Genomic DNA, 23,571 nt, shown 5'->3' on the forward strand with positions numbered 1-23,571 from the left:
AAAACACCAATTGTAAACAGGCGGCGTTAGAAACGGTGCGGTGCGAGGAGCTACAACTAGAGCTGTCGTCATCTCTGCGCGCACGCGGCGCGCCGGCCGCCTCGTGGAGCCAGCACCAGCAGGCGCACCAGCAGCCCGCCTCCGAGATCGAGCGCATCATGGCCAAGATCGAGCAGGACAACCGCATACTCGCCGAGCTCGAGCACACCCGCTCCACCACGCACGGTAGGTTGCACAGATGTAAGTATCCATAGCTTTTTTATTTTGTAGAGTTAAGCTTAAAGGTGATGCTTTATGTAGATTAGAAGCATGCTAGTGATGGGATTTTCTCATCTTCGAGGGCCACGAAATATTTCATACTCTTGTCGATATAGTTGGTACAGTCGCCATCAGATATATCGGGGCGGCTAAGGTGCTCACAAATATTTGCCGGCCGCTCCGATATATTTGATGGCAATTGTACCTACTATATTATTTTCACCTCAGCAGCTCGAACAAGCCTACTTTCGCCCCTGCCTGGAGTAAGGAAAGTGCGACTTTCCTCACTGGAGTGAAACAAAGTAGTTTTTTAATTTAGTGAAGGCCATTAACCGCCACTTCATACGTCTATTACAATTTTTTTTTCTGCATTATTCTGTGTAATTCGAAATACATTTTAACCTTTAATATGTTCTCACTACTGAGGTGAAAAATAATATGTGCAACACGAGAGCAAAGTTATTTCACATCTCGTGTTTTTAAGTCCCTCGCTACGCTCAAGATTCTAACTTAGAATCACTCGCTTCGCTCGTGATTCAATTATTGACTCTTTCGCTTTCTCGTGATTAAAAATAAACACTCGCAAGAAAAACCTTTCCTCTCTTGTTGCACGAATAACTATCTTCAACAGTATGAAATACCAATTCAATATTCGTCCTACTTAATTTCTGGAATGATTAGGGTCTTGTGACAGAAATACGATTATGTACCTATTCAATTGGCACATCAGATTTTGTAATGACCAAAAAAAAAAACTTCGTGGTCATTAAATTCTTTGCAATCTTAAGTTGCCTTAAATTTTACTATACCATATATATATTCAAATAAAGTTCTCCTTCTTATGGCCATGTTATTTGGTCCAGGTATGCAAACGAGTGGTTCCAACCAAGCGCTGGGGGACTTCCACTCCCCGGCGCCGTCGCCGCTGCCGCACTCATACACGAGCGCGGGGCACCACCCGGTCGCCATCTGCCAGAGCAACACCATGCCCACGCTGTCCTCGCTTCACGCCACCGGCCAGTTCACGGCGCCCAGCTCCAACTCCGTCGCCTACTCCATGAGCGCGCACAACCCTACCCCCTATACGAATCCTGTCTCTGCCTACTCAACAAATACCTATGGACTGACGAATCCCAGTCACCAAGTCACCTTCACAAACCCTGTTACAGCCCCACTTGTCAACAACATCGGACAAATATCCAGCACTCTAGCAGGACTACAGAGCAACTTGCAAAATATTACTGGCAACGTATCGGGCATGAGTTTAGGAGGAGGCTTGACCGGATCGACGTTAACAGGAGCCATGGCGGGATCTGGGTTGACAAGTTGCTTGAACAATGTGCAGACCAGTTTATCTGGAGGATTGACTAGCACCCTTGGTGGAATGCAGTCCACGTTGACTGGAGGGTTGGGAAACGCCCTTTCGAACCTGACTGCCACGCACCTGGGAGGATTAAATACAAGTCTGACTGGCACTAATGTATACGGTACTGGGACTGGAACCTACACAAATCCGTTGCTGTCTAGTGGAATAGGAACTAATACTATGAACATTAAACTGAAGCCGCTAGATGAAATAGACCTCGGGATGGGGAGATACGGGACGACCACGTCAGGCGTGGGGCGAGTGGCAACGCCGGTCACGCCGCATCAACCCGGGTGGAGCTTAGGATTAGATAGCCAATTTGGAACTGATAGATTAGGTGCATTAGATTCGGGTTTCAGCCATGACCGAAATCAAAGAGCTTTGTCTAGAATCATGCCTAACTCTGGATTGGAAATGGACAGTAAGTTTTTTTTTTCATGTCCTTGATTTATTTACTATATCTTACCTCGATTTATTTGATAGTGCATTGGCTAACAATGAATGTCTGTTTCAGTTCGGAATACACATTATATGAACGGCACCGCCCCAAGTCAGGAGGGTCAGGTGGACATGCTGGACATTCCTGGGAAAGGGCGTTGCTGTGTCTACATCGCCCGGTTTTCTTACGATCCACCAGAGTAAGTATCATCGATAATTATAGATAAGGAAAAAAAAGGTAGACTACGGTGTAAGTTTTACTTACGAAGCGATTCAGAAAGTCAAGAGGCATTTGGAGCATGTCCAAATATTGGGACAATGCTACTGCAAATATTTATACTTGGAGACACGGTCACTTGTGTTATAGGATGTGCCAAAGCCAATAATCTAGGCCACACTCTACTCAAATCTAGGTATTAATCACTTACTTATCTGTTTTAAATAATGCATCCCCATGAGAGCCTTGGCCCACTTGGCGTTTTTCGTCGGGTCCATGCGATTATTTCATCGTGTTCTGCTTTGAATGGCAGAGTGCCAAGAATGAATGCTATGGAAGACTTTCTATTGCATACAGTCCGCCCAAGGGGACATACACTTGCATCTCACGCAAGAAGCAAAATTGTGCCCGGTGAGTCGTTCAGCGCGTAACTTAAAGCGAATGACAACGATTAAAGTGCGACCGACACCTATCTCTCAGTGGCCATTGACATCGTCACTGTCAATTACGTGATTTCACTGCTGATATCATTTATTTCCTGCAGCATCGAGAGCGCGGAAGGAGAACTGTCCGTGAGCTCAGGAGACTATCTGCTTGTGTGGGGGCCGCCGGACTCGAACGCCGCCATGCTGGACGCCGAGCTGTTGGACGGACGCCGCGGCCTCGTGCCCGCCAACTTCGTTCAGCGGCTTGTGGGTGACGACTTATTAGAATTCCATCAGGTACGTGCCTAACTTAATAATCATGCAGCCGTGTACTTGATGTCTTCCAATACATCTCATCTATTAAGTAACATTTTGTAGAATCAATAGTGTCAATCTTGTAACAGGGTCCTATATAGCTACGAGGTAGCGCTACTCTTCACAGTAAGGTTAAAATTCCTTACGTAGCGTGCAAAACATATTTTCTTCAAATCGAACTTTGCAGTTCATAGGTAAAATTGCTTAACTTTCCTAAAGTTCTGGGTTTTGTTCAAAAGTAGTGTTATTACGATCCGTAGAAACTTTATTAATGATTCGTTTTGTACCAACTACTAACGTTTAATATCGCAGTGATTTCTCAGGGAAGGCCGTTGTCCGGTAGTAAACTTCTTGTAACGGAAATAGTGGTAATGATGTCGTTACCTATCTACAGGCTGTAGTAGCCACACTCCGAGACGCCGATGAATCGGCGACGACAGCCATCAGCGACCTCTCGCTCAGTCGCGATGTCGCGCGGCTCAGCGAGGTGGCCGACCTCAGCGAGGGACCTGAAGATGACGACAACGGTAAGCTCTAGTTTTGACTTGCTACACTTAAATTAATAGTTATTTGTTATACAAGGGTGCAAAGTTGTATTTTACCCGCGAGTGTGGAATTGAAACACGAGAGCTAGCGAAAGGATTTTATAGTTGAACCACGAGCGAAGCGAGTGGTTCTAAAATAGAATCCTGAGCGTAGCGAGTGTTTCAACACACGAGAAGTAAAATACATTTGCACCCGTGTGTAACACAAAACTTTTCCCCTCACTATAGCGAGGAAAGTGCAACATCCACAAGCGTTACATCATCTTCATCACTGGAATCACTTTTTACGATATTATAACAGAAACCACTGGAAATTCTGATTTTTACGTGAGTCGGTAAGAAGTGTTTTTAAGTAAAAAATTTGTTGACAATGTTGACATTTCTGTTCTGACGTATGAAATGTCAACGATGCGTTTTGAAATTGCATCGACTCAACTTGTGCGTTCAGAATTATATTTATATAAATAAAAAAACCTAACGTTTCTTATGGAAATTTAAGGTTTATGAGTTAAGATTATTAAATAAAGCTAAATTTGGTCTTTTTTATTAGATTTTCAAACCATTTATTTAATGATAATTAATATCGAACGAACCATTATTATGAGCGTTTTACGTTTTGTTATCTGTCAAGCTACTTAAACACGCTCCATCCAAGGTCAAATTACTTTCCCCACTAGTGGATAAAATGCGTTTTTCCCCGCTTGTATTAAAGGATAAAAGACGGCTTTCCGAGCTAGTGAGGGGAAAATTATATTCTTTATTCAACGACCAACTAAGATCAATCACTTAGAGAGATCATTAATATCGAATCATATAGTATAAAGCTTTGAATTCAATATTCATCCACACAAAGCACAAACCCATTGCAGTCATTGATATGCATGTTTTCGAAATTTTACCAATTAACGGTAACTTTTGTGATTGTTGAATTGTTTTTTTTTTTACATAGAAATAATAATGTAAGTAGTTAATTATTCCACAGGAAAAAATATAAGAGCTTTAAGTAGCATTTAGCAAGCAACAACCTTTACGAAAACAAATCGTTTTGACTCATTTTTAGAGTTGCTAAGCTTTTCTAGATAAGTAGTCATTCTGGCCGAACATGACCACATTTACAGTGTGCCACGACAGGTTGACTGTTAGCATTAAATAGAAAGACATTTTTATAACTGTCATACATTTAGCATTAGACATAGCCATCTACAGCGATACCTTTATCTTCCCCTGGACCGCCGCACGCTTCGCATGTCCCCGCACTTCACAATTGCGATTCACGCCAGCCGAGCTGTTTTTCTCGTCGCTAGTCCCGGCGCCGCGGCAGCTGACCCTGGAGCGGCAGCTCAACAAGTCCGTGCTCATCGGCTGGACGGCGCCAGAAGGCGTCCAGCAAGCCAATATCGAGAGCTACCATGTGTACGTCGACGGAGTTCTGAAGACAACTGTGAAGGCTTCGGAGAGGACACGCGCGCTTGTTGAAGGTGTCGATTCTAATCGGGTGAGTGTCTTTTGTTTATCATTGATTGGGATTCAGATTAAAATGAATATATGAATAGTTAAACTCTCTCGCGAAATAAATGTAATATGCTCACTATACTCTTACACATTGATACTTGATACAATCAATACAAAATTACACTTAGATATACCCCATCCTGCCGCTAGTTCTATTTCCAAGTATAGATACAGTACCGGCCAATAATATATCACCTCCATGTGTTTACTTTTGTTTGTTTTTTTTTATATATTTGTGAGTGACTTTCAACTGACTGCTTTAGGTAGTCTAGTAGTATTCCTTTGTACGGGCGATGAGAAAAATTGGTCTCATGTAATGGTTTTTCATAGAGGTTTTTTTTAAATGTATTGTTAACTTCATTTTTTTACTAGAGGTTTTTTAGTAATATGCTGAGTATTCTATTGTAATTCACAGTATTTCATTGCAATATTCATCATATATTTATATAAAATGACTAGTAAAATATGCAATCTACAAACAATAGTTATTTGTTATACAAGGGTGCAAAGTTGTATTTTACCCGCGAGTGTTTCAACACACGAGAAGTAAAATACATTTGCACCCGTGTGTAACACAAAACTTTTCCCCTCACTATAGCGAGGAAAGTGCAACATCCACAGGCGTTAGATCATCTTCATCACTGGAATCACAAATTTTTTTACGATATTATAACAGAAAACACTAGAAATTCTGATTTTTACGTAAGTCGGTGAGAAGAACAGTAAAAATTTTGTTGACAATGTTGACATTTCTGTTCTGACGTATGAAATGTCAACGATGCGTTTTGAAATTGCATCGACTCAACTTGTGCGTTCAGAATTATATTTAACATCATTACAAAAAATCTAACGTTTCTTATGGAATTTTAAGGTTTTTGACTTAAAATTATTAAATAAAGCTAAATTTGGTATTTTTTATTAGATTCTCAAACCATTTATTTAATGATAGTTAATATCGAACGAACCATTATCATGAGCGTTTTACGTTTTGTTATCTGTCAAGCTACTTAAACACGCTCCATCCAAGGTCAAATTACTTTCCCCACTAGTGGATAAAATGCGTTTTTCCCCGCTTGTTTTAAAGGATAATAGACGGCTTTCCGAGCTAGTGACGGGAAAACCTATATTGTTTACTCTATATACAAGCTCATACAAAAACACTCAAAGAGGTGATATATTTTATTTTAATTTAAATTGATTACTAATAAGTAAATGTAATTAGCCTAGAATAACTACTATTGTGTGCCCTTACAGGGTGTCATGATCTGACTTTATATTATGTAACACCTATTATGTACATGACAATACAATAAATAAATGATAAATATTATTGGCTGGTACTGTATATGACATATACGTATGATAGCTTATGTATGATCTGTCAATAAAAGCACATATTTTAAATTTCCAAGGCATTCCCGGTTGGCAGGGTAAACATTTTACAAATATAATATAGCCTTTGTCATGTACTTTGCTCAATCATCGCCAATGGTCCCTAGCAAATAGAACGTCAAATTGTCAAACTGATCCTACCGGCTGCGGCAACTATGTATATAATTCTGAAAACATTTTTCGTTTACATTTTATTTCAGAACATAATGTTCCAATGGTCAAACTCTAATCTGAAAGTGATTTATTATTTACTAACACATAGCTATAACGATGGTACTAACAATATTGTATGGAATCTTGAACGTTCCGAAATAAAGATATTTTTTTTTGCGAAAAGTATAGAAATATGAGATTTGACTTCTTATTTTCTGTGGACCATACGTTTACCTACATTAGTTATGTATTTTCTGCGGTAAATAGCTACGCTTGGTCAGTAGTCACCGGAAAACATTATAGCTAGAGGTTATTTAAAATTAGTCCTCAGAGTTGGTAACGTAATTAATTGTAATCTCGAGTTTCCTTGAGAATATTTTTACTTTTGCCTACTTTAGGTGTAGAATATTCGTTTTCCCCTTTTAACAGTTTTTAGCCGTTGGATATCTACATGAGTCACTACGGCAATAAAATAAATAACTGTTTCTAATGGCGGAAGGTTAACGAACTTCTGTATTAGTTTTAAAATCGAAAAGTATCGTGTAGATATCTGGATAATTATTGAAATTCAAGTTTTCAAAGTAATGTTATTAGTCTTGTAAAGTAATGTAATAGTTTGACAGGTAAGTATTTTGCTTTTAGAATTAGGTACTAAAATTACGAATACTTCACGGGGTGTTACATCCAAATGGGACAACATACTAGGTAAATGATAAACTATAAGAGACAGGTGGTGTTCTTAAGAACCACGCTTTTTCTGAACGTCTATTTAGTACCTACTTCTATCCCCAAAATTTTATTCATAGATCTAGTCTATTGAGCTGTCTTTTAAAGTTTTGATTTTCCCTTACTGTCCTATATGAATTTAACACCTTGTACTTATACATAATATAACAAATATTAATTTACGTAGTAGGTATTCACATTCCATACTGCCTATAATTATGTTCCTATTCTACTATATTCTAATATAATACGACTATTTAAATTTAAAGATTAAAGGTCCACGTGTATTCATTTAGCTTTATTCTAAAGTTTTCTTTCAAACAAGTGTAAGTTTTACTAATTAACTATGTAGGTACCGTTACCTTTTTTTATTTATTATTTAATAGGTACCTGTTACGGTAGTAACAGGTAGGTATTAAATTACAGTTGTTTGATGTTTATGTAGTAACATAAACATGAATCTATTCAACAGTAGGAAGGGTTTGTAAACGTTTATCCGATTATTGCTCGGCACTTTTTTGGGACGAAAGTTACAGTTTTTATAAAGTAAGGGTCGTATTTTTACTTGCATTTGTCTGTGGCCAATATATTTGATAGATGTTCCATGATTTAGATAAGACAATTCATCCGCTTCTACAATCTCAGAAATTAGGTAGTTTTAGGTCAACCCAAAAGGGCCCTCGACACTCGTTCGCGAATCGCGGCACGAAGCCGCAAACGCCTTCGCGCCTTGTTCCCCGTTTTTTGTCGGATTTTCGGCCCGCGTCAAAGAAGGTGCAAGGCGCGAACTTGCAAGATTCCACATTTACACACTAAGTATTTTGGCTCATCAGTGGAAAGATAAACATGAATTATATTCTGATTATATTGTATTAAGAGGCTATATTTTACGGTTTTACAACAAAACAAAATGGAAAAACAGCTAAATCACGTATGATGCCGTAGATAACTGACAGTTAAACTCGATCAGCTGATGCTTTTCCGCCATCTCGCAAACCAAACTGCGAAATCGCCGTGAAGTTGTGCGAGTGTGGAGTCATACGCAACGTCGCGAAATGTTCTCTCCTCGATGTCGGGCCGCGATTCACGTACATAGTCTGGAGGAGCTTAAAACGTGAGTAAGTAATACGATAAAAGGTACCACTTTGTCAATTGTCAGGAAGGAAGGATGATTTTTAAGTTACCTAGAATTATCTAATGATGCCTTTGTAGTACCCAACCGATAAAGTGGTACTTGATGATGCTTAAAAATATTACATATGTCCCGTGCTGTCATATCCAAAAAACTTTCCTTGCACATTGTCAAATTTTACGAGGCTATTTAATCTCCTACTCTTTTAATACATTCAAAGTCTGCGGCAAAAAACTGTCCGTCACCGTAAAAATCTTCGCAAAATTTTATTGTTGGGGAAGGTCAGTTCATTGCTGACTAACTGTCAGTCCATCAATTATGTTTGGTGCAACTGGCCGTTAGTATGGTGTGATAGAGCTTACACCTTTAAGAGACGGGCGTACCGTGCCGCGAATTTAATCCGGTCAGCATATATTTTTCTCGCTCTCACTCGTAGCTGCTAAAGGACGTACGGCGAATCACCTTACACTGTTTTCCTCGCACCGTACCAAGGTCGCGGTCCGTAACGTCCATGTATTAACTCTACCTAAAAGACGCAGCCAAGTGAATTTGAAGAATACCTATTTAAACATAATTTAATTTCTAGCCGCACCGCATCAGCGTGCGTTCAGTGACGGTCACGCGGCGCACGTCCCGCGACGCAGCCTGCACCATGGTGATCGGGCGGGATACAGCCAACATGGGCCCAACGTGCGTGCGCGCCAGCGGCGTGACATGCTCGCAGGCAGTTATCTCCTGGCTGCCGGCTAATTCGAACCATCAGCACGTCGTTTGCGTTAATAATGTTGAGGTTAGTCCAACTTAAGAAAGCTTTCTCCCTGTGTTATTTCGGCCAAAGAAATATTACTATTAATTAACTGTTACAATTCAATGTGTACAATTCTTACAGGTTCGAACAGTAAAGCCCGGCGTGTACCGCCACACGATCACCGGTTTGTCTCCAAGCACACAGTACAGAGTAACGGTCCGAGCAAAACACTTACGAGCCGGACCGCCTTCTGGTATACCTATAGAAGAGGCCCCCGGGGCCTACACGGACTTCCGGACGCTCCCCAAGGGCCTCCCCGACCCGCCCGCCGAGATCATGGTACGTGTACCCACGACTTGCCACTGGCATGAAGTGTACCAAGCATGCTTTAACCCAAATTTATGTACACACACATTCCCCGCTCGCTGATATTGTAACTTATTTGTATGTAATTGTATGTATTCATTTCGGGCATTCCAAAACATGATGTGGGCAATGGACAATTTCATTGACTGGAATATTTAAGAAGTGAGCACACGCACTATAAGTCAGCTTCCAACGCTCCACAAAGTGTGTGATGGATAAGATACCTATTTATATACCTACTTATACACGGAAACTAACACAACCCTATTTATTTCAAATAATAACACAACCTCAAAGCACACAGCACGCCCGACCGTTTCGAGGATGTCGCGTCAATCGCAACCATAAATCCAGCTCACCTACAAAATTCAATCGATGGTTCCTTCCCTCTGTGTCGTTTAGCCTAGCGCCCCCGCCTCTGTCTCTTTCGTCGATGTGGCTTGTTGATGTGTTCGAAGCTGGTCATGCGATATAAATATTGTCAAAACCCAATTGGCTAGCATGAGGAATATTCGGCTGGATTGTTGGTGGTGATTGGTGCGGTGTCGCAGGTGGAAGCGGGCCCGCAGGACGGCACGCTGCTGGTGACGTGGCAGCCCGTGCTGCGCCCGCCCGCCTCCGGGCCCGTCACGGGGTACGCCGTCTACGCGGACGGCAAGAAGGTGACCGACGTCGACTCCCCCACCGGGGATCACGCGCTCATCGACATCGGCAAGCTGATCGGCCTCAATCCCAAATGTGTTACAGTGAGTACGGTTCGATGTAGCTTTATGGCTTACCAGACGCTACGTTTTGGCAATATTTTATCCACTTTCAACTTATCTAAATATATTTATCTACTAAAAAGAGCACTTGAAAATATATTTTAAAATTATATAAACCTGCACTGAAATCGCGCTGAGTAGATGTATTTTCTGTTACCTTATTTTTATTGCTTCCAGGTTCGTACAAAGTCTCGCGACAGTCAGTCGGGAGACAGCGCGCCTACTCCGATCCCGCCAGCGGTGCTGCGCGGGGTCGTGAACCGTGGGCCGCGGGGCCCCATGGGCCCCATGGGCCCTATGCCCCCGGGGCAGCAACAAGGCTTCCGTGGTCAGCAGCGCCCGCAGCCCTACCAGCAGCACCAGCAAGTGCTAGAACACGACGAAAACCTCTCGGATAAGGAGATATTTCCCTCCGCCAACCGACACGATCCGCATGCCGCTCAGGTGACCTTTCAATTCTTTACTAACTTTGCAAACATATTCATATTAATGAATTTAACAGTTACAAAGAAACTCTATATTATATCTTCCTGAACATTTAAAGTGTTTAATAAAATGCCCCTTAGAATTATATTAACGCTAAATGTGTTCATTAAATTTGTAACTAAATGTTCGTTGTCACGGCACCTTGTCTACATTGGTTTGCAAATTAGTGTTGTATTATATTTTGTGTGTACCTTTGTATTTGAGTTCGCCAGTACAGTTTCTTTAATATGATCTTGGTCAAGTATGTAAATGAGCTTCATATTTTGATTTTATCTCTGAAGATCTTCTTCGTCTGTGTCTTTAGCTATCATTATAATTATCAGTGTCATATATGCTCTCTTCAAACGCGGCAAACGGTCCTGGCGACCATGTTTCTTTGGTGATGATATTATCTTGGCATGGTAATGGTCGGCCTGGGACGGTTTGTCGCGTGACATCAGTGTTGCAAACTGCACTCTTTATACTATCTCCTGTGGTTCTGTCGCTGGCATCTCCTACATGTCCAGTCCGTGTAGTAACCGCGGCGCCGGCGCGGGCGCGACGCGACACCACCACGCGCGACATCAATAGCTATGCACTCGGCTCGAACGTTCAAAATTAAATGCATACCTACTGCTTGCGACTAGATCAGTAGTAGTCCTAGTGCTATTGGCCGATACCCGATACAACGCACGACACCTTACAAATATACCTACTTAGAACAGTTAAAGAGCTTGTACTTTGTGACACAGACAGACCATCCATGAAGCTCATGATAGAATCATGCCACCTATAGTCTAACCTAACCTCGCTCTCTCACATAACTGTTACACCTTTCCGTAGCCCGCGAGTGGATTCGGCACAGGCCTCCTAAAGAGTATATTCGACAAAATAACCCCTTCGGTAAGGAATTTTAACACGTCTTTTCAAATATCTTCTTTTGTTTCTTTCTAACGTTCTTATTCACCAGTTTGGTTTGTTTAGAATGAGTTTGTTTTGAGAGTGCCTTTTGTTTGAGTTAATAGTTATGTAATGAGTTCTGATATTATTTGGTTATCAACTTACACAGTGTGCCCGTTTTCTAATAGTATCGTATTATACATACCAAAGTAGTCATATAATCAGCATATTAAATAAATATTTACCCGCTTCTATATTACATTCACATTAAAAGTAGACGAAACAAGATTGTAGAAAACTGAGATATATATTTTACGCATACATTAGTTATGTTCATATGGAAACTTTAACTTTCTCCTCAACTATTTTAGGAATGATTTTATATTAGAAGTTTTAATAGATTCATAGAGGGATAAAAAATACATTACCCCAAGTACAAGCAATACATCGTGACAATCATTCTTAAATTCTACTTTTCAATCATGAAATGCTCTTGAACTAGTAGAGATTTTTTAAGACTAACTTGTATTTCTAGATACTATGATAAACAGTTAACATCCAAATCATACTCATACTATCAATCCCAACTCATAAACACATCAAATGTCAGTCGCATCCGGCGTTAGATAACACATGAGGATAACGGGAAATATAATAAAATTATTAACTAAAAAGTAGCTTCAGCAAATCACGAGCTATTGGAGAAGTCGCTTCCACGGCTAAGATCTTCCACTTTCCACTTCGCTTCCTGAACGGCTTCACTTGCTCTACTCATAGTGTCTGTACACTCTACTGTAGACACGCGTCAGTGAAACTGCTTCATGTTGTCCTAAATATAAGTATAATATAAAATGTGTTGACGCAACAAGCTCCATGTGACGATCACGAGCGACGCCATCAACTTTTTGTTTCCATCCGCCATCAACTTGGACCATCCCGTCAGCACTTGTATCCATAAAACATTTAATTTGATATTCTTTTATCCTGTTTGAGAGTAAATTTGTTCTATGCTAAATATTGAATGACCGTGTGGTATCAGCAATCGGGAATACCGGCCATCGAAATCACTAAAGAGGGAGCGGCGGAGCTGGGTAGTGAGGACGACGAACGCCGCCGCCAGCAGGTCTGCGATCTCTCCTAGCTGTCATCGATGTGCTCACCTATCACAAAGCTCTCTCAATTTCAACTTTTTGCGGAATTTATCCCAATCACGAGTTTCCACTTTTCGGTGTATCTGTGCTGTTATCTTCACTTGTCCGTCCTCAATGTCCAACGTCCGACACGCAGAGTGACACAAGCACTCCACGAGGCCCGGCCGACGCTCGTTAGGCCAGTCCAGAACCTTGACCACACCACAGCACTCGATACAGATCATTCACTCGAGCATGTGCGCCGTCTTGTATGGTTGTTCCTGCATGTTGTCTTGGCTTCAACGCGACACTCGACCCACACCTCCCGTCACACACCACCACACTCAACCTATAAATGTTAACTTAAGGACTTAGGCGGGGTGCTAAAACTCAATAACGGTATACGTAACCGACGGATTTCGGACGAGTCTTTCTGTTTAACCGTTCAAACGCATTTATTGTCAAGCACTTTGGAGTTAAGATCGAATAACTTATTGTATTGTCTGCTATTGAATGATTGGTTCCAAGTGTAAGCGCTGCACGCTAGCTTTCGTTGTGCATGGGGGTTGACTAGAGCTACAACGGAATGTCTTTTACTATTTATCGCAAGAGGAGAAGGTAACGTTTTTATCGCTTGACGCATAAGGCCGATGAAGGATTATTGTGGCTATGAGCTTGACTATTGCTATTGGCTTTGTTATGGAAAATCTAACCTTATTAATGTGTTGGTTCGTACGGACGTCAGCAGCAACCGTCCCAACCAGCGCAAGCGTCGCAGCAGCCATCGGGTCAGCCGTACCCGAATACACAAGCCTACCATGGCACGCAGCAACCCCCCTATCAACCACAGCCAGCCGGCCAGTACCCAAGTAGCCAGCCTCCATACCCCGGCGCCCCGGCCGGCCCCATGCCGCCCTACAACCAACCCCCGCCGAGGAACCACCACGAGAGGGGCCGCCCTCCTAACCCCCACCAGGTTCTTTCACCTTCCTAATCATTACTAACTTCATCTTTGACTGTCCCGATCAGCTTTTGGAAAGCAATCTTTAAATTTTTCTTCGTGATATTGAGGCATGTTGTACCTATTCGTAGTTAAATTTTCAACTTGTACCTTTCTAACCTTATTACAACTCAAGTCTTATTGAACAGTTCTGCTTGCATTTTGCGATGAACCTCTAATGCTTGTCTTTTAGGGAACAATTTCTTCAGCTCACTTTCGCGGCAGCCAGCAGGGAAGTTGGCAGCGAGAGTATAAAAACAATTAAGGTAAGTTGGGGCAAGGTCTGGAGCGGGGGAGTTCGGAAAACGTCATTAAGTCTCCTGTGCAGTCACGGGTTCCACACTTTCCCGCTCCTGATATTACCCTAACTTACAATACTTATTTATTTGCCAAAAAGTTCGCAAAGGAGCGAGCTTGTTCACACTGCCTGGTTTACCTGATAAGAAAATTTAACGTGTGAAAAAGGTCATCCTTCTCCGAATGTCATTGAATTCGGACTTTTTTGTTTCGATAAGGCTTTTACATACTTCCTTTGCCCACTTCCCTGCTAGCTGTCACGGGATTGGTCTGAATGTAACGTGTGATCGCGTCCACAGCAACAACAACAACAACAACAAGGGCAGCAGGGCGCTTACGGGCCGCGCGGGGGCGCCCCGCAGGGGCCAAGGGGCGCCGCCCCGCGCCACCAGCAGCAGCACCCGCAGTCCAAACGAAGTCGGTACTTCATGGCGCTCTTCGACTACGATCCGGCAACCATGAGCCCTAACCCGGAGAGCTGCGATGAAGAACTGCCGTTTAGCGATGGTGACATCATCAAGGTGTGTTATTGCGCCAGCAACATAAAGCCTCGTTGTCTAATGAGTCAAGAAAATTTGTGATCAACCATCACTATGTATGTATTTAGGTAGTATACAAATATATACCATTTAAGTTTGCACTTCATAGGTGTGGGGAGACAAGGACGCAGACGGTTTCTTCTGGGGTGAGTGCCGCGGGCGACGGGGCTACGTGCCGCACAACATGGTGGTGGAGGTGTCGGAGGCGGACGCGGGGCAGGCGGCGGTCAGCAAGCCCCGCGACCGCTGGACGGACTCGTACGCGAACCAGCCAGTGCGCCGCATGGTGGCGCTGTTCGATTACGACCCGCAGGAACTGAGCCCTAACGTGGATGCTGATGTAAGTGTGACTGCATATGTCTTACCACATAAGGTAGAAATCGCAAGTCAGGCCGGTATATAGCGTCACTGGCGACCACTAGACCAACTCGTAATCAAACCAGTCCGTGAAGAACAACAATGTACATTTAATGGAGTTATAGCAGCGGCTCTATTCAATCTGTGTCTACCTCGCTGTTTCCTTTACAAAAAATAAATCTAGAATACTTATCTTTCCAGGCGGAGCTAAGTTTCCAGACGGGGCAGATAATCCACGTGTACGGAGACATGGACGACGACGGCTTCTTCATGGCGGAGATAGATGGCGTGCGCGGGCTCGTGCCCAGCAACTTCCTCGCAGAGCCGAACGACCAGTTCACGGGTACCGGCCAGCCTGGACAAGGTTAGTGCCAACAATTAATATTGCACAATTTAGTACCAGATATAATGTACTCACATAGCGGAAAGCAGTACAATTATCATTCTCATTGATGGGCAACCACTTTTCAGCTGCAAATCTCATGGGCTACGTGTACATCTAAGTTGGTTTTGTTTGCCAGGTGCTGTGGGTGGCAGGGGCGGGGCGGCGATGCGAGGGCGCGGCGGCGGCGGTGGCGGTGGCGGCGGCGGCGGCGGCGCGGCGCCGGGCCCGGGTGCGCGTGGCCCGCCGCCGCCGCCGCGCGACAACGTGGCGCCCGCGCCGCGCAACCAGCAGAGGAAAGGTACCACTCCACACTCTCTATGTACTGTGTAGAGCCGCGACTAGGGTTACCGGCACCTGATAAGGAACGCTGCAAAAGGCCACAGGTGGACCCAAGGCTCGCATCGTAACACGGTGATATAGGTGGGCCGTTCTAAAAACCGTACCCTCCACTTTTTAATAGATTTTGGATATTTTATGTTATTTCTCTTTATATACAGACGACCTCACGCAAATTAGTTAGGTACGTTCTCCACTTCTCTGGACTTTGAAGAGAGAAAGTTTAAGTTTAGAAATAACATAAGGTTTTTGGGTTATTTTAGAACGGCCAAAGTTCCCGCGCCCTTTCTCGCCTATCCCTTCGACTTCCTGATGGTAACCCTAGCCGCGACCGGCTTTTCAATATTCGCTGTCCTAGTTACTCTCCCTGTTAGCTGTATAAAGATAATAAAGACAAAGTTTGGTAAGTTCAGTGATGACGATTAGGTTCCGTTCAGATCACTGAGAGCTTTGAGTGTTTCATGTTTGCACCTTGGACTTGCTATGTGACTACTGAGAGACGCTAGCTATTTCGCTCTGGTACCCTCTATCATCTTTCCTGTACACGGTGTTGCGATTGCGACGGGACTCGCACAGGCGGGTCACGAGTTCAGTCTCGAGATTACGTTCCGTTATCCATCCCTTTCGTCCTGATCACACCGGCGGAGCATACGAATGAGACAGAATTTTCCTGTACATTTAATGGTACAAAGCACGATAGGTGTGGTCAAGACTTATTAGTGCTCGCGGTTCGCGGTTCTACATGGGAATAACTATTTGCTCTGTCATATTGATAATTAATACTTTTCAATAACTTTGTGAGATTTAAATTTTCATTCTGAACTGGAATTAACAAAGACTATCTAATAATATTATACCAATGTCTGAAATAATACTAAAATTTTTATTGAAACGGGATGTTTTTGTACAACGCGAGTCCGGTTGCAATCTACGGAGCACAAAGACTCTTGGTGTACACTTTGCTAATTTACACTATCTTGGATTACACAGTCACAAACATCGTTCTAAGAACATTCTGGATTCACTCGGATTTACCATAACTGCCATAACTAACAAGCCTGTTAAATCCCATTGTATACACAAGCTCGGGAACAATGTGAATAATACAGTGTTCTCGTCACAATGCGTTTAAGGACACCTTATATTATTTTTGTCTACGTTATCTATCCAACTCTCTGTCCTGTTTTTATTTTATTTTCGCGTGCGACCCGACTGCGGGCGCGGTCGTTAGATCCACGAGAGTGGGTAGGCTCTGAACAAATACACGCAACATACTCAGCACAGAAGTCACGACGTGCGTGAGGTGTGATCCAAGATTCAAGTGGTTGTCTGTGGTCACTATATATGTTGTGTGTATTGTCTGTTTGCTAGATGCCTGCCCTCTTCCCCCTTCTCAGTTAGACCACAACACTTGCGCCAGTAATCCAGAACAGGTGAATTCTCAGGTAAAAATAATACGGTATATAATCGACCCACAACAATACTGTTTCAAATATACTATGCAACGATTATAGTCGTTTTTGTTAAACTATCACTTCATCTCTCTATATTTATTTTCTCACTTTCTTTTCTTCATTATTTTGTTTATTTGTATATGTTTACCTTGCGATTCATTGTTACGCTCAGTGTATCTTGAGGGCGTTTGGTAGTCTGATAGTCCGACGCCAACGCTCGGCATCGCCGAACATCAATAGCATCATGCTCATGCCAGACTGGCCACATACAGCGACTAGTACCTACAAACTGACACTGGCGTATACTTCACTCACATCAGATATACCATAGACCTTTCACCGTATTGCATTGCAAATCTCTCAGAGGCCTGTGAGTGTGATTTTTTTAAGTGCTATGCGATTATTAGGTAATATTAATAATATGATCAAATGGGAGTGATTACAGAATCTCCTAATTATCATTCTCATTGTAATATTGCAGTCAAAGTATACGAAGATAGGTAGTTTGCCAGTATTTTTATTACAATTGCTTTAAAGACGTTAATAATTTCTTCTATACCTATAGTAAGGTAATCGCATAGCGCTTAATAATCTTTGAATGCTTTATGTTGTAGTTGATTAAAGCATGATGAGAACGTACAATTTTAACTTAATATACTCCTAACATTAAAAACCGTAACGTAAATTATTCATCTAATTACTAACATTTCCCTTTAAGCATCTCTCACTGGCTTTATTGAATGGCATGCATGTTTTAAATTATTGCACATTTTTTTTCTTTTTTTACGATATATCTGAGTATTCCTGTATAAATTGTAAGTATTTTTAAAGTGAATATATTTAGCAATATAACAACTTGTCACATAAGAAGTAGGTACTTATTCATAATGCATGATAACATGTAAATTACATTCGATTGAAAGAGAGATCTACTGTTAATAAATGTAATGATCATTGCTATTAAATTAATAAACCAAATAGTTATAAAGAACTAGTGGCTAGTTTTCACAAAAATATTTGCAATGAAACAAATATTTGCCTTGCAAGGAATTTTGTCGAGTGACTTTAGTTTTATTCCTCACTTATATCTAGAACTGCCTTCACCAGCAAAACTAAATAGAGTTTAGTTTAGAGAGACTAAGAAAAGTCTGCAAGGATTTTGATAGCATACGCAGTGCAAGTGTTATTCATACGTCATAATTTTAATAACACTTGTACTGCGTGTGCTATCAAAATCCTTGCAGACTTTTCTTGGTCTAACTTCTAGTCATTATGACTTTTTGAATACCTGTTATGTGAATGTTACAACTGGCCACTAAGAGTGAAAGATCGACAAACTGCATTGCTATAATCGAAAATCACGATTAGATCACACTTGCCGTTATTGCGGGCAATATATTTTTGGTCGTTCCTTAAAGGGCTTATTATGACGATTACGCTTCTCACCAGTGACAAAGTATCCACCTGCCAAGCTATTCTTCTTCACGCGTCTTCAATAAAAAATGAAGTAATCACAAGTATCTTATGGGTGCTTTGTTACGGTGATAGCGGATCTGATCTGTACTGATATTAGTAATGTGGTGGATGCAGCAGGCGAGGGTGAGAGGCGCAGCGAGCGCGCCGGCGCCGGCGAGCACGATCGCGCGCACGAGCGCTGGTAACGTCGGCACGCCCGTGCAGTCGCCCGCCACCGGCGGCTTGGGCTCGCTGGGCGGGCTGGGCTCGCTGGGCGGGCTGGGCTCACTGGGCAACAGCCCCGCCGCCGCGCCGCCCGCCGCCGCGTCGCCCGCACGCCGCGCCGGACCCGCCGTCGTCCCACAGCCCGCCGTGCAGCCGCTCCAGACGCCCGCGCAGCAGCAGCCGCCCACCTCCCAGCCCAACCTCATGCAGAAGTTCACCGAGATGACCGCCCCCGGTGGCGACATCCTCAGCAAAGGCAAGGAGCTAATCTTCATGAAGTTCGGGTTGGGCGGCAAATAATGGCGGCGCCCCGGGCTCCGCGGCGCCGAGCCGCCGCGCGCCGCGTGACGGCCGCGGCGGAACGGCCGCGCGCGCGAGCGGGCCCGTGTTTGGTATTATCGCGCCCTGACCGAACGGTGCTACGCGCCGACGAGAGTACTGTAAGAAATGTAAATATTAAATGAATTCAATAAACGCACAGTCTAGTGAATATTCAATATTAGTGTGCTCGGTAGTAACCTCTCCGCGGTCGGGGTGGAGTCATCCGCCTCGAGTTAGTCGTACATACGTTTTCTATCTCTCGGACATCTTGCCCGTCTGTTAGATTATATAAATTGTTTACACATTATAGCATTGTAACTGCATATTGTCGTATGTATAGATATGAAATTATAATGAAGTTATTGTCTAGTTGTTACTTTACAGTCCTCGTGGCATAGTTGTTGTGATTTTCTACGTTACGTTTACGATCGCTAGCTGTGAGGTTTCCTTACTTACAAACAGGAATTAAACCTTTAAATCTCTCTTTTTATAAATATTGTTTAAAATACTTAACTAGTCTGTTTCGGGTTAAATAATAATATACAAAAATGCAAAGATGTCCTGTTGCAACCGTCCTTCTGACCAAGAACTGTATTTAAAAGACTTTGAGGATGCTCGAGTTTGCTGCAGGCGACATCTGAGGGTCCGTTGACGTGGTCGACAAGCTACGGCAAGCAATGTTCATCCATCGTTTTCCACTTCACAAGTGTATCCTGTAGATTCGCCACAGCTCGCCAGGCATGTAAACGCACGAGCCGGGGCTCGGCAACCCATCCTGTTGGGAGTTCTCAAAGGCGACGTCACAATGAAAGCACTGCTAATATATGGTTCGCGACTTTGTCCACACGGAACCAAATTGAATTGTTTATGGTCCGGGACTTACCAAAGTGAAACTGCCAGAAAATAATTATAATTTATCATATTCACGTACCTACATCAAAGTGATACCAGCATTATTATAATAATTCCTGCATATTTTTGTAGGTAGCGTAACAACGTTAACATGTTAAACTATCTGAAGTAGGCATCTTGTGCGAGCGTCAGCACGCCCCCTCGATATTCTCGAAATAATAATATTCTGTGATAGTAGACGTGATACCATCTTTATCATTCTAATAATAATAATTGTACTACATTAATAATTCTGCGTCATTTATCACTAAGAAATATCGAAGACTTCTAACTTCAAATTGTTTTCCTTCGAAACTAATTGTTATAGCTGTCTAGAAGCCTGTTTATCTCTATGTATCATCAATTCGACGATAAATAAAAGAGTCAGCTATCTTTGGAAATACTACGTAATGTTTCAATTACACTGAAATGAGATATTTATACTAAATCATCCAATAAATTGTTTTTAGTTTATACAGACAAGAATTAGTCCACTCGTTTTTTCAGACCCTTTCAGCCCATATGGCATGCATGATACAACCTGATGCGTACGCTCGTGTAGCATTAAGTAAATTCCTTTACTACAAGATTAGCCTGTTACAGGCTACGCCGTAGCATTTTGTAGCAGAGCTGCTTTGAATGACAATTTATATGTACCCCACTTGTGTAGTCGCGAGGCCGGTTAGAAACAAATGCAATCGATTTACACGACATTAATTGTGCACTAAAACACCGAAAAAAGTTAGAAAGCCCTATAAAGTTGCTTAGGCAGCATAAAAGTTCTGAAATAAGTTGTGTGCCCATTGTCCATTCTGAATTTTTGACTGAATTGTTACTTAATAATATTAGGTACATCATTTTAAATGCTATCCTGTTGCTTCTATGGTTAAATTAAGGTTAATTTAGTAAGCTATTATAAGAGTACTGACACAAATATTGTGTTCATACTTCATTCACTATCATTTTGATGTAGATCATTGACATTTTAGTTGTCTAGTACAATACAGTCTACCTTGTACCTAGTAACGCTTAGGTAAGTAGTTAATTACAAGATTGTAATGACAATTTGTAAATTTTGCAATGTGAGTTGTGATCTACGATCTGGCACTTCCGATCTCTCTAATGGCGATCGCTCTAAGTAATCTTAAGTGCTACAGAATTTACGACAAAGTGATCAAGTGCACACTAACGAAATTTCGATTTTTGCGGTAGGCTCTATCAGTTATTTGACTGGCGTAGTTTTTTAGCGCTACACATACCTCACTTAATTCAGTAACTGACTACAGGGACTCGACAACTCGTAGAAGTGTTTCTAACATATATATAGCTGTCGTCAGTTACTGAATTAGTTTTGTAAGGTGTGTGAAGCTTTATACCGGATGCTGAATAATGTCAGTGATCTACTGATTTAGTGAAGATTGTAAATGTTTTAGTGAAATTAATGTTTTCATTCACTTAAACACCACAGCGTACAAAATAAGTGTTACGCGTCAGCAGTGTTTGTCTTTGGGGACAAATTTTGTGTTATTATGAAATTCATTGTTGAATTGATGTTGAATCGTTGGATTTTAAATGTGTTTACTCCAAACAATGAAACCTTGCCTAAGTAGGTACCTATATATTAAGTATTAACAAATGGATGGTTGGCTCGTCCCTCATTTAACAAACCTATCCATAAAAGTTGATGTTAATATTTATTTGTATCCCGCATCATCATAATTTGTGGTAAGAAAAGAAGACTTTTGTAACGATATCTTAGATTGTTAACTAAAATTGTTTATTATGCGTTGGCAATTAAACTTAAACTCTAACTGTACATTGTAAAATGGTTAACGATTGAAGTGTCTGTTACGAGCGAAAAAAAGTTTGGCATAACATTTTGTCACAGCTAAGGAAAGAAAGTTAACGTATTCTGATAGCAATATCAAGGACTATTTTCACAATTAGGACGCGTTTACACTGTGGTGTGGGTTGACAATTTTTACACGTTGACATCCGATACCGCAGTGCTAAATGCATGGTGCATAATAAGTACCTAAGTGTTAATACGACAGGAGGTTAAAATGTTTACTTACTTCCCTTTTAGTTTGCCGTTGCCAAACTTTTTTTAATTGAACGGGTGCTTAAGTCGGATGGTTATAATGGCTCTCAGGCGGTGACTGGCCGCCAGGAGCGTGCTTCGAGTAGGCTATTTCGAGATTGCTCACTTCGTACAAGGGATTCATATTAAGTCCTTTAAAATAATCGCTTCGGTATACCCAGTTTAACCCTTTTAACATATAAATCCAGAATTAGCTTGCGATTCCTAATAATAACCATTCGTATGTAAGATGTATTGCAACTGATTAGTCCACGTGAATGTATAACTATGTATGTATAATTCGGTTGTTGTACATAATGCGCGCCTGCGGATGTTTTAGCTAAGCACTACGCTACATATCTATATAATGTATGTATAACCTGTACTATTTGAACATTTTCTATCATTAATAAATATCTAGCGTTATTTCTAACACCGTTCAAAGTTGTTCACTTGTTTATACATTGTTATAAATCTGTATCCATATCTTTTATCACGACTTGTACCGTGTATGGTTATTTATACGAAGTAATATAAATTATGTATATTAATCGTGCATTCATGTGTGCATAATTTAAAATAAAGAGTTGTATATTATATTTAATGATGAATTATGGCAAACACTATAATGGATAAATCTTTAACAATGTACCAATGAAATATGCTGAGACAAAATAAATAATACAAATGCCGCTTCTTTATTAATTGTATTTCTACACGCTACAATACGAGTACCTACCTCAAACACCATCTAAATCACTAAACATCGAACATCACAGAAAACTTGTTTCATATTACTTTTTACGGTTCCGTACCCAAAGGGTAAAAACGGGACCCTATTACTAAGACTCCGCTGTCCGTCTGACCGTCTCTCCGTCCGTCTGTCCGTCTGTCTGTCACCAGGCTGTACCGAACCAGCCAGGATGAACCGTGACAGCTAGACAGTTGAAATTTTCACAGATGATGTATTTCTGTTGCCGCTATAACAACAAATACTAAAAGCTCCCATACAACAAACGTGATTTTTTTTGCCGTTTTTTTTCCGTAATGGTAAGGAACCCTTCGTGCGCGTCCGACTCGCACTTGGCCGGTTTTTTTCAAAATGACGGGGATACCCAGAACGAATGTTGCTACACTAAAAAATATTCTTCCATATATATAATGTTATCGTTAATGATAAAGGCCGTAACACATAATCGCGCCGCACCAAGGTCATTGTGTGACGCACCATAAGTAAGAGCGAGAAAGCGATATCTCTTTCTCGCTCTTACTTATGGGTGCGTCGCACAATGGCCTTTGTGCGTTGCGATGGTGTGTTACGAACTTAAGCTGCTCCAGATTACGCGGCTTCGCGCCGCGATTCGCGCAAGAGTGTGGAG

General features: G+C 41.8%; 1 protein-coding gene across 1 annotated transcript in view; it reads left to right on the top strand.

Moving 5' to 3' along the window:
• Positions 1-22,893, top strand: part of LOC134750088 (RIMS-binding protein 2) — a 42,466-nt gene extending 19,573 nt beyond the window's left edge. Inside the window, exons 3-21 of the mRNA XM_063685181.1 lie at positions 21-225; positions 1,122-2,045; positions 2,139-2,262; positions 2,824-3,001; positions 3,414-3,546; positions 4,869-5,059; positions 9,066-9,269; positions 9,369-9,566; positions 10,145-10,339; positions 10,535-10,801; positions 11,666-11,725; positions 12,762-12,845; positions 13,598-13,828; positions 14,449-14,670; positions 14,798-15,028; positions 15,247-15,409; positions 15,567-15,728; positions 17,138-17,211; positions 18,811-22,893. Coding sequence (XP_063541251.1) covers positions 21-225; positions 1,122-2,045; positions 2,139-2,262; positions 2,824-3,001; positions 3,414-3,546; positions 4,869-5,059; positions 9,066-9,269; positions 9,369-9,566; positions 10,145-10,339; positions 10,535-10,801; positions 11,666-11,725; positions 12,762-12,845; positions 13,598-13,828; positions 14,449-14,670; positions 14,798-15,028; positions 15,247-15,409; positions 15,567-15,728; positions 17,138-17,211; positions 18,811-19,200 — 4,236 coding nt within the window. The 3' untranslated portion in view covers positions 19,201-22,893. The remainder of the gene's footprint in view (positions 1-20; positions 226-1,121; positions 2,046-2,138; positions 2,263-2,823; positions 3,002-3,413; positions 3,547-4,868; positions 5,060-9,065; positions 9,270-9,368; positions 9,567-10,144; positions 10,340-10,534; positions 10,802-11,665; positions 11,726-12,761; positions 12,846-13,597; positions 13,829-14,448; positions 14,671-14,797; positions 15,029-15,246; positions 15,410-15,566; positions 15,729-17,137; positions 17,212-18,810) is intronic.
• The last annotated feature ends 678 nt before the right edge of the window (positions 22,894-23,571 follow it).

The sequence above is a fragment of the Cydia strobilella genome, chromosome 19, assembly GCF_947568885.1.
Source record: "Cydia strobilella chromosome 19, ilCydStro3.1, whole genome shotgun sequence".
Taxonomy (NCBI): domain Eukaryota; kingdom Metazoa; phylum Arthropoda; class Insecta; order Lepidoptera; family Tortricidae; genus Cydia; species Cydia strobilella.